The sequence below is a fragment of the Lissotriton helveticus genome, chromosome 1_1, assembly GCF_964261635.1.
Source record: "Lissotriton helveticus chromosome 1_1, aLisHel1.1, whole genome shotgun sequence".
Taxonomy (NCBI): Eukaryota; Metazoa; Chordata; class Amphibia; order Caudata; family Salamandridae; genus Lissotriton; species Lissotriton helveticus.
This window is the reverse complement of record NC_136057.1, coordinates 291,385,845-291,398,170: the sequence shown is the minus strand read 5'-3', so window position 1 is coordinate 291,398,170 and position 12,326 is coordinate 291,385,845. Positions and strand designations below refer to the sequence as shown.

General features: G+C 40.9%; 1 protein-coding gene across 2 annotated transcripts in view; it reads right to left on the bottom strand.

The window, feature by feature from the left end:
* Window positions 1-12,326, bottom strand: part of LOC144797444 (aldo-keto reductase family 1 member B1-like) — a 303,524-nt gene that overhangs the window by 87,982 nt on the left and 203,216 nt on the right. Inside the window, exons 3-5 of one of the 2 annotated variants that reach the window (XM_078668212.1) lie at window positions 11,717-11,833; window positions 11,438-11,515; window positions 9,860-9,982 (exon numbers count right to left, since the gene is read on the bottom strand). In XM_078668212.1, the coding sequence (XP_078524338.1) occupies window positions 9,860-9,982; window positions 11,438-11,515; window positions 11,717-11,833 (318 nt within the window). The remainder of the gene's footprint in view (window positions 1-9,859; window positions 9,983-11,437; window positions 11,516-11,716; window positions 11,834-12,326) is intronic. The other variant, XM_078668249.1, reaches the window with a different exon arrangement.

The following is a 12,326-nucleotide window of genomic DNA, read 5'->3' as shown; positions in this document are numbered from 1 at the left end:
CCTGATAGATATCAAGACATTGATACACGTCCCTCTCAATCTTTTCAGACTTCCTCGCAGAAATCGGAAAGAAGAGGACGATCAGAACAAAGAGAAGAGCACGCCAAGTCCAAAGACAAGGAACCTGCTCAGCTAAAAAAGAAATTACAATTTCCAAAAAAGAAGGTAGCCAGCATTAAAATAGTTAACAATGCCGAGAATTCTGAGGACACAACTGAAAAACGGAGAATGGGCTCAGACAATGCTAGACAGCGCAGCAGAAGTGAGCATAGCTCGCAAAGTCCTGATGAATCATCTGGAGACAGTGGACACGAATGAATATCTTCAAGTGGAAACTGCAGACACCAGAGTTAGCAAACCTCACAAAATATATGAAATAACATTACGTATAGAAGGGGATAAGACTGGAAAAATCAGGGGACTATTTTGGGATAATCTCTCCAAGGGCTATGACATCCTTCTAGCTGAAAAAGACTGTCCACCAGAGTTTGTCAGGGAGTGCCCTCATGGCGAAGAAGTAATTATGCCTGCCTTGTCAAATCATATCCCAATTCATAAAAAATACACACTTGCTAGAAAGTGGGCAGTAGCTCAAGCTCCTGCTTTATATAAAAATCACGTAGGATGGGATGAGGACTCTCCTCCTCACAAAATCCAGTTAAAATCACAACCTACTGCACAGAGGCAGTACCCAATTAAGCAAGAAGCTGAAAAACAGGTAAAAGAAATCCTGGATCAGCTAGAATACCAGGGGGTGATTGAAACTTGCACCTCACAAATGAACAACCCTTTGTTTCCGGTCTCCAAACCAGACAATTCATACCGTCTAGTTTTGGATTACCGACACCTTAACTCATGTTGCAAAACTTTTGCAGTGCAAAACTCGCATAGTGCTGCACTAATGAATAACTAATGAATAACATAGTGCGCAAAAAATACAAAACAACATTAGACATCTCTAATGGATTCTTTTGTCAAAACATAGCACCAGAGAGCAGATATTTGTCTGCGTTCTCAATAAATGGCACTCAGAAACAATTCTGTCGGTTAGCCCAGGGGTACAAGAAGAGCCCGGGAGTATTCTCAGCGAGAGTAACCGAATTACTACAAACATATGACGACGAAGCATTATCTTATGTCGATGACATTTATTTAACAGATGATGACTTGGATACTCACTTGAAAAGAGTGAACACCATAATACTTGGGTTCGCAGCAGAGGGTTACAAATTCAACTTTAAAAAATCCAGAATTGCCCATCTGACAGTCCTGTTCTTAGGATATGAATTATCAAGTGAAGGCAAAAGCCTGGCTGACAATTTCCTAGAGAAATGTGCCGTACTCCAAGCACCTAGAACACTAAAAAACCTACAGTCAATTCTAGGCTTCCTAAATTTCGGAAGAACATACATTGCAAATTACGCAGAAAGGGTCAAACCCCTTTATGATCTGATAAAACCAGATTTTAAAAGAACTAGTTGGACTCAAATACACACAGAAATTCTGAGATCCTTACAAACAGACATGTTAATTAAAACAAAATTAGAAACACGTGACAACACACGCAATCTTGTGATTCGAGTCATCCCAGGAAGATGCGGATTCACATACCTGACCTCTAATGAGGGAGAAAAGGTACCAATTGCATTCAAATCACACTTGTACACAGAAGCTGAAAAGAGGCTCAGCATTACAGAAAACATTGTTCATGCAGTTCAAACCGCATTAGCGAAAGAAAAAGATAAAGCTGACGGTAGACATATCACAGTCAGAACAGCAGAATCAGCCTTTGAGGCATTAACAACACCATGTAATTTACCAACCACAGCATTGAATCCAAAGTGGATACAATGGGTGAATTCAATCACCACGGACAAAGTATACTACTACTTTGATCCAGAACTAAAGGAATTCAAAAATCTAGAATATGAAAAAACATTCCCTCTGCCAGCCGACATTCTGCCATTACGACAATACGCATGTGTAATCTATACAGACGGACATGCTCAACCCTCCGTTTGGGGAGAACAAGCATACAACCCCACATGTGAGTTTACAAAAGAAGTGTGGCGAGGAGACAAACTAAGACCTCTATTAACAAAAACACACTCAGTAGAAACTAATTCAGAACAACAGACTGAAATATTAGCATTGAAAATGGCGCTAGATAATGCGGATCGCGAATTCCCGACACTTATAGTGTCCGATTCATATTACTGCGTCAAATCATATAACAAGGATTTGCAGACATGGATTCAAAACGGTTACAAAGATGACACAGGTGCAACAATAAAGCAAAAACTGCTTTGGGAACAAATAGTTCTGTTACAAAGAGAACTACCAAAGACTCACGTGATACACTCACTGAGTCATCAGCGTGATGGCGTTCACGTTGCAGGGAATTCATTGGCTGAAACAGCCACAGCGGCAGCAACTAAATCGGCTTCCGTAGTTCGAAAAAAGCGTACAGCAAAGTATATTGACGGTGAAACAGTGCTGGCGGTGAAAACGTCATCAAAAGGCGACTGCTCAGCGCTACCGATCAATTATCCACTCAATTATACATACATAATCGATGCAAACTCGGTCCCTTTTGCTCGAATCCCTGGAGTGGGGGATAGAGTGATTCCAAACATGGACAGGAGAAACTTGTTAATCGCAGACGCACATATGGGCGAGGGTCTCAGACACCTCAAACTAAAAGATTCTCTGGAAGAATTACAATCAAGGTACTGGTGGCCAGGCATGAGCCTGCATCATACCCTGTTTGTAAAAAACTGCCCAAACTGCAACAGGAATCGCAGTGGTGAGAGAAACGATGTAATACCGTGTCGTTTCACTCCAGAAAAAATCAACAGTAAAAAGCAAGGCTTGCGATTAACATATACAGGCTAGTTTCCACTTATAATGTAGATCACCAGCACTCGGCTGACGTCTGGACTGTTATACAAAGATTTGCGAGTCTAAAATGGCAGATACGCTAAGAGCATGCTACGTTTGACCATTGTTTTCACTCTAGCCCTCCAGCCTGATGGGAAACATGGCCAAATGAGCATAGCACAGCGGGAATCTTCTCACTTCCTTCCTGAGGGATACGGGATGGTGTAAAGGAAAAACCAAGGCATAAAGCAATCTATAACGGAAAGGATATTAGGTTCGGGAGCTGGGTGGGTCAAACATCTAATAAGTGTCCAACGTAGTCTAAATAACTTGCCAAGAAATTCTCTGAAGGGATTCAGTCCGTACGAATTATTATTTGGAACTAGGATGTTAATCTCTGACCTTGACAGTCAAACTTCAGTGGTGAAGGAAAAAAGCTTTGATATCAAAGACCGTTTGGCTATTTTGCAGGACTTAAACGAAACAAGAAAAGACCTGAGCAACATAAAGTTGAAACAACAGCCAACAACCACTGAAGAACCACCACCTGTCCCAGCAAGACCTGTCTGGATTCCAAAAGTCGGGGATCTAGTCAGAGAAAAGATCGCGGTAAAGAAGGAATTTGGGCCTTCTTACAGAAAAGCAGTTCCTGTCTTGTCTGTCAACGGGACAAGATCAGTTGTACTACCGCCGCTTGCTGGTAAAAAGGAGAACCGAGTTGTATCCATCGACCTGGTAAAACCACAATCATGTGGCCGATAACAAATAGTAGGCCAAGTGGACTCCCAATAAGTAGCAGAACACCAAGGTTTGCTACCAGTACAGAGGTCCTAACAAAGAGGCTAATCACATTCGAAACGCCTACAGAAGAACAACAAGGACTAGGCAACAATGCAATGGAACTTAAACCTCTGAAAACCCAAATAAAAACATTTAGCAGAGACACACCAACCTATAATGAAGTAACAAACGAATATGCAAGAAACAGTGATCCTGAAGCAATTGGAACAATTGACAGAACTGCATCCGGCTACTTCATAAACTTCGATGATTCCTCTGAAGGTTTCACTGAATCAAAGACACAGCCATCAACAAAAACCTTTAGAGATAAAGTTAAAGTACTTTTGAAACAACTGAAAGAAACATATCTAATTTCTCCATGGATTGAATTCTGGGTGGGTTTTGGTGCATTTATCCTCATACTTTGGCTCATCATGATACTAACATTGGGACGCTTCATTGAGGGAAAATATGCCAAAATGGACACAGCAAGTCAGAAAATCAACTTGATCCTCAAACCACACACATCTTCACACGTCGAGAAAAGAGAACTTTCTTCAGTCAACTTCACAGCCAATCCTATACCGGGTGGGGTAGCATGGGACAACACTGACTACGAAATTTATGGGCTGGTTGAAATCCTGAAATATCCACACCAAATTAAGATCTCATTGAGTGACTTTGTAAAACCAAGCTCATTTGCTGATGATTGGGACTTCGAAAGTATAAATAATATGATGTCTGACCTAGTAATGTCTGCTAAAATTACCAAACATGATTATTTGCAGGGTTCAACAAATTATGATAGCATGTATTGTTACAACCACTATGGTAACCATTTTTTACATAGATCTGCACAACCTAGAAATGTTTTAAATTATAATCAATGGGAACATTGTGCAACCCCTCCAAAAGGAAGCTCAAGAACCTTTTATGACAAATATCCATATTTTTCAGGTTTTAACACAAGTAATGCTGAAACATTTTATTTCAAATTGTCAAATAAAACAGGGACAAAGAACATGATAACAAACACGAAATTGATATATTCAGACTCATTCTTTGAAAAAATGAATACTTTTGGTTTTGATTACTGGGACAAACATGTTGAAGTGAAAAGTGTTTGGGGTACAAAAGAATGGCAAGTACAGGGTATAGAATCTTTGTTTAGAGCCTGCATGATCCCAGAACAAATTATATTTTTAAATGACACTGTTCAACAAACCACCTGTCTTGGCCTAGCCAAAATCAAAGACTTAAATAAACCGTCTATTCCAAAACCAACAATGAACAGCAATAGCTCTACAGATGAAGAGATAGACGTAAACTATGTATTAAACAAAAACAGAACACATCCAGATTGGGAAAAGTGGTTGATCTGGCCCACAGATACTAATAACTGTCAAGACAGATTCCTGAACAAAACACAGGGGTTCAAAATGACCAGGCCAGACCCTAGATATCCTCAAAGACAACACCCAGGGATAATAACCACCTACAGTGTGGGCAAATTATGCCTTCAATGGCTACAAACTTCCACACTGGCAGAAATTAAGCAACACCTAACTTTACTTACTGATGGTGCTGACTTGCGTGATTTCACTATGGGACCACGCAAACAGCGTCAAAAACGTTTCATAGCAGCCTCTGTATATGCAGCATACAATGAGGCCTGGAAGGTGACTCAAATTGAGACAGCAGAAAGGATACGGGAAATTGACCGTATTAATTTGGAAAAATCACTTTCTGTAGTGGACAATGGGTTAATGACTCTGTCCTCCAGAATGTTTTCTCTGGACAGCATTGTGTCTTCAGCAATCGACATATTATCGCAAGACTTACTGTTATTACAACACGGTCAGTCTCAATTGCGTTCTATTGTACAGCTTGGCTGGACGTTACAAAATCTGCGTTCAGGCTATGTGCCTTGGCGTTTAATCAACACAACGTCACTATTCCATATCTTTAACCTTACTGATAGACAAATCAGTATGGCACAAAAGGGTGCTGATTATACAATCCTGAGCATTGAGAAACTCGAAAGATTACCAGTGACAATGTCAGAACGACCTGTCAGTGAATGGATAATACATGGGATAATTAATATTCCAATTTCAACCTTCAGGTTTCAATACTGCCAAAAACATATACAGGCTGGCATGTACGAAAAATTGGGAAAGGGGTACATTAAAACAACATGGAACCTGCCCTATTCACATGCATGTGTCAGTAATAAAGGACATAAAGTGTTTCTTAGTGGCAATAATTGTGCAATGTCACTAAGCGGTACACTTCTGTGTAATGGAATTAGTTTGCACGGAGCCTGTGAAGGGAACTCAAATAACCTTTCATGTCACCAGCAAGGCGCACCTGCAACAGAGATAGAACCATTCTTTCAAAGACTCTACAATGGGAGTTACATTCTAATTGGAGATCGCAGATGTTGTAGTCTTATGCCCGGGACTCCTTATCTCGTAACTACGACTGCGAAGGTCAAGTGCTGTGGACGCTTATTGTTCCCCAGCTCCTTTCCAGACAGGGAGGCAAGGGCATGGCCCAACTTGAAAATTACTTCTATTCGAATAGACACTTTAAGCAGAATGAAAACAGTGCTTCTTCAGACGCCGACCAGGCTCACGTCATCAAAAGAAACGTATGATCTCCAGGTCGCAAGGACGACTGCAGAGATACATTCATTGTTATCAACTAATTCCCCCATACCTGTGGCATCGATGTGTTTTACCTGTATTAAGGTGCCTGCTATGCGGAGAAGAATGCGTGTTAGACACCTGTCTGACGCTACAATCGGATGCGCCAATGGATGCAGAAACATTGTTGAGTCCAATAAAGGCTCATGCTTTGTGCTGCCCTCAACGGCTACCAATCCTGATGACGGCATTCGTGGAAGCTTCACCATCACGATTAAGGGGTAGTGACGTTCAAGATGAAAGCAGCATCGATCAGGTACGACCTCTGTCAGCAATCCAAATCAAAACGCCAGTAGAGACAATCATGCGAACGAATGCATGGTTACCCCTTTTTCCGAGTTAGTGGAACTCTCCCAGGAAGCTGTTGACAGCTTTTTCGAAAGCCTAAATGATATGATGTTCTCACCAGAGCAGAAATAGAGACTTTTGAGCAAGCTCGCACACGGCGTTCCCTGAATTTGGCCTTCAACTTTAATAACAGAATACCATGAACAATTTTCCCTCCAGTTCACGGACAGCAATTTTTTCAGCAGCCCCAAAATATTTTTGCATATTTTTCGGGACACTTATCTTCTGCTTAAAGTAAGAACTATTCTTAGAGAACTAACATTTCTAATGTTAGATAGCTTATAGACATTAGCTGCCCGCTGGTATGTTCATAATCATTCTTATTCTGTGATGAAATGGTCTCGAACCTTCTTTCTGTATTAAGAGCCATTTCATGTGTAAATTTTCATATACCAAATAGCAATAATGTATACAAATGCGTGCTTACTTTAGCAATATTCTACAGCTTGAGTGCATACTATACATATGACTGCATTTTTCCGTATATTTGATAATTTCAAAATGCATTTATGTATTTTGGGGTGGTAAGGTATACACTATACTCTACAGTATGTTTTACTATGCATAGATTAGTAAATATGTCCATAGTTAGCGTGGAGTGGGTGTGATGTATTCCTATAGGTTCTGTATCGATCCCCCTATTCCTGACCCTATTCTGGTTAACAAGTTAACTAGCAGCCAGCCCATGAGGCAGAAAACCCCCATGATGCAGGAACCGTTATCTGATAAAGCCACACTACGGCACAGGAACGTGTTATCTGATTAGGTCATAACGCTTGCCATCTAATTAGACAAGCGATATTCCTCCAGCCTCTGATAAGGCATACGGAGTTCTCAAAACAAATCAAACCTATGTCAACCTGGGAAAAACCCTGCGGCCATTGTTTTGATTTCTTCGAGAACTTCAGCAAAAGAATGTGCTAACGACCAAGTCGTATGACATCCTTATTGACGTATCTATGTCCATCCTTACGTCAATCTCGGCACCTTAAAGGTATAAATATTACCGATATTGCCCTATGCAAACACACGCGGTGGTGACGAGATCGGAGCAGCCAGACTTGCCGAAGCCCAGAGCAGAGCAGACCCCGCTGGCGCAGCCCCGCCTTCTTGACGCGCTGAGAACGACACGCTGCCTTTTCTCCTGCCGAGAAATCCAGCTCCGGCGCTTCCGGGTAGCCCTCGCAGGCAGCCTGGAATATCGAGACCAGAGACGAGAGATACCATCCCTCATCCATCCTAAATTCCAGGTACAGAACTGAATAACCCCTCGCAGAGAATTCTTTAGTCAGTCACTTGGCAAAACAAACTTAACTTAAATTGTAACTTTCTATTCCCGCCCACGTATTAGGCTTAGGTCAGGTACACGGGGTAGGCGTAGCTAGAAACACCAGTTGAGTACGATTAGTCAAATGTATATGTGTATGTATATATTTTATTCATTTTAAACCTTCATATGGCTTAGAAACCATATCAATGTTTTTACAGTATTATTTTATACTTCTGCTTTTAATGTATGCACTTTACTTAACTATAAGTATTGCAATAATATCGATCCATTTCTCTTGTATGAGAAAAGAGACTGATCAATAAATAACATCTTTTATTGAACACGCCCGTCTCTTCCTTTTCTCTACAATCTGATGAGACTAACAATGCACGTACTGACTGAGTAAAATAAATTGCCTTTTGTTCACACGACTCTAGAGATACACTCTTGATTAGGGGAGAGCAAAGTTGTCATGTTCTATGGTTGTCAGAAACTAAATCCCTTCTTGTCTATCCAGGGAGGTTCAACTCCTCCTTGCCTATTCGAGAAAGTTTCTAGTGAACTCTGAGCTAGCTGGCAAACCCAAAACTTTAAGTCTAATATCGACAGTAGTAGACCTAGTTAACGTCTGGTCTAGGCCTATACTATTGAAGGTATTATTCCAATGCGCAGAGCCTATTGGGATAATAGGAACTACACTACAGTTTCATATAGTTTCCCGAAATAACACAAAGTTCAGCTAAGCGCTGCTTTGCTTTGCTTTGTGTCAAGGGGGTGTTCTATGGGTGGTATATGAGCGTTCACATGCAACCTCCCATGGGTTTTGTGACAAATCCTTATCTACAAGACAGCGATTTGCAACAGAATTCCATGCCTCGTCGAGGCAGGTGTAACAAAGACAAATGCTATCCCTTTTCCTCATTTTTCCAATTGCATCTACTTTGAATGTGTGTTTCATTGTACAGCACACATACAAAGTGGGAAAGTGTTAAATGATAGCTATTGTACTGGAAAGGTACCCTTCCAGTACAAAAACTATGCTTACAGAACACACACACCCTTGCACTATGGCGCACTGGTGTGTTTTGTTAGAGCATGGCAGCCAAACATGTGCCAGCTTAGGTAGAGCTGATACTTTAGTAGTTATGGTGCCATTCTGCTCTCTCCCTTTCACGCAATGCAGCTGCTTTGTGTGAATTTTTCATAAATCTGTGCTAAAGTTTAGGAACCTTAAAGATAATCCAATGCTGGAAAAGTACGGGTTGAGAGTACTGAATCTGCTAAACATATACTCATTTAAAGGGTCTACATACTACCAATTGTCTTTATTACGGCTGCTTTGTGACTGTACGCATACAAAAAATTGGATTCGATGAATGGTTCTTGGAGAATAGTGCCTGCCACACTGTTGACTTTGATGTGTGGCCAAATTGGCATATATTCACAGAAAACAATGGGTGAAAAAACACTACCACTTTCATCTAGTCTACCCGTATGGTATCAGTTACATTTTGAGTTTCTCTCCGATAAGCAGTCAATAATATCAGGACATTGGCAAACTTTCACCTGCATTCTGGGACGTCTGGTACCTCATCAGCGCCAGCCTTCCAGCCTCTTGGAGAAGAGTGGGTAAGACCTCCACTTCCCTTATTGGTTTCATAGTCACTACCTGGGATCTCAGTTATGGCTTTCCCCTTCTGCCTGGATTACTGATCAATGTGAGTATAGCCCACTGAATCTGAGTGGCCATTAAACAGTGAACAACTACAGTAAACACCCAATGATGTGTTAATAAAGGCAGCAAGTATTATTATTGTGATCATCTACTAATACAATCTGAACTCATCTCATGCAGCTTTGAAGAAAGCTTTACCTGATTGGTTGCTGGCTTATATTTAAGTCCTGGCTTGTTCAAGATGGCTTCCATCTGAGCATGATTGAAGTTGGATATTCCAATGGCCTTCACCATACCAGCATCCATCAACTCTTCCATGCCCTTCAAGAGGTCAAATGAGATGTAAGTGTCCACAAGCCCCAACAAACTGCAAAGACGTAGCGATCCAATGGTAAACAGATGACAGCCTGCTCACAGACGCATACAGTCTAAAATATTTAGAGCCCCTCGCATAAAAAAAGCAACCCGCAATCTAATTGTAATACAACCAGTACAAAAGGCTCCTAAGTACAATAAATATATTTATCCACATAGTCTAGAAAAAGACCCCAGTAACAAAGACGAAGATTCCACGCAACAAATACTGCATGATTCCATGTAGCACCAAAGATACGCAACTTCATAAAGCACAAAGAATTCACAGGTTATCAGAGCAAACACACCTCCAATTCTCCCCACCCCAAAAATACCTGATGTAGCCCAAAAGGCACACAATCTGAGACATTATAACCCGCAATCTACACCGCAAGAGAAACATCATAATCGAGCACCATACAAGAAAAACAATGTTACTGTACAATAGTAGAAACTCATTGGAGCACAGTTTTGATCTTGCAATTTCACCCGGGAAATAAAATAAAAAAACTCCATAATTTTAAAGGGTGCAGTTAGGATGTGACAACCATGGATGGTGGAGAACCAACCTGCCAACGATTTGTAAGAGGTAGTTAAGTGCTCAGCAGTAAATGCTATCTGTTGATTACAAAATGTGGCAAAAGTCATTGTTCATTCGAAATAAAACCAAACATATAACTTTTTAAAATTAATTTTCAACACATTCTCATACGTCTATGTATGTCTAATGACAGTATCACCAACGTGTGCGTTCTGTTGTAACACCAAAGTAACACCAAGTTATCAGGGCAAACACACCTCCAATTCTCGCCACCCCAAAAATACCTGATGTAGCCCAAAAGGCACACAATCTGAGACATTATACCCCGCAATCTACACCGCAAGAGAAACATCATAATCGAGCACCATACAAGAAAAACAATGTGGCTGCACAAGAGTAGAATCTCCTTGGAGCACAGTTTTTTTTTACTTGCAATTTCACCCAGAAAATGAAATAAAAACTCCATAATTTTAAAGTGTGCAGTGAGGATGTTACAAAAATGGCTGATGGAGAACCAACTTGCCAACGATTAGTAAGAGGTAGTTAAGTGCTCAGCAGTGAATGCTTTCTGTTGATTACAAAATGTGGCAAAAGTCATTGTTCATTCGAAATAAAACCAAACATATAACTATTTAAATTAGTTTTCAACACATTCTCATACGTCTATGTATGTCTAGTGACAGTATCACCAAAGTGTCCGTTCTATTGTAACACCAAGCAGAGGTAGAGGGCAAAATCTAAACATATCCCTGAGAGGACACGCAAAACAGAGGTCATGAAACAGCAAAAGTATCAGTCTCACTATGGTCACTATAGACATCCACAATTCATCCACCACTGATACTGGGACTCCTGGAGCAGCACAGCCTTCCCAATCCTACCTCCCAAGTCTCCAGAATGTTAGCGTTGCTCCTGATTGCATGTCCATCTTCATCAAGTGGGATCAGCGTGTCACCGGCCTGTCAAAGGAAAATAACAACATCTCACATAAGAAGCTTTTTGGGGTCTGGTTGCACACCTTTGCATCCTTTCTAAAGGCAAATGCAAGACCAGTGACCACATCCAAAGCATAATAGCAAAGTGGTGTAATTAGTAGAGCTTCGTTATGTTTATACTGTGCACAATAAACAATATAGAGCAACACTGATATCCAAATGCACCTTGAACCCCATTGGCCAGTGGATCAGGTACATATCAAGATAGTCCAGCTTCAGATCATCCAGTGTTTTCTGACATCCAACCTTCACCATCGATTTCTCATGAAATGTGCACCAGAGCTACAAGAGAAAATAGTTGTGTTACTGGAAGAGTGAGGTTTAAGTGTCCACTCCTGGCAAAGTTAGAAAAAAATACACAAATTCAGTTCAATTCTAAACCAAGTGAATAGTAATTGAAATTGGTATCTGCTCAATGGGACTGCTGGATGTTTCAATCAGTGCTCCAAGTGCAGCAGGAAGGAGAGAGTAAGCGACATCCACTATGGAAAACTACTTTGCTAAAAATGACATTAACCAGAGGGCATAGCGAGCACACGCTCAGTGGGGCGGGACTAAGAACTGCAGTATCACCTGGATAAATTAAGTGTGCAACCCCTTTCCCCCTTACACGCCAAGCTACAGACAAAGGAAAGTCTTCCGAAACACGTATGGCATCAACGGTGTTCACTAACGTTGAGAGGGCCTTTTCTGCTGGCTGCTGCCTCCCGAATAAAAAAAAGTTGAAAGCGAACGTTGTGAGAGGTATCTTCATATATATATTCCAATTGAGTTT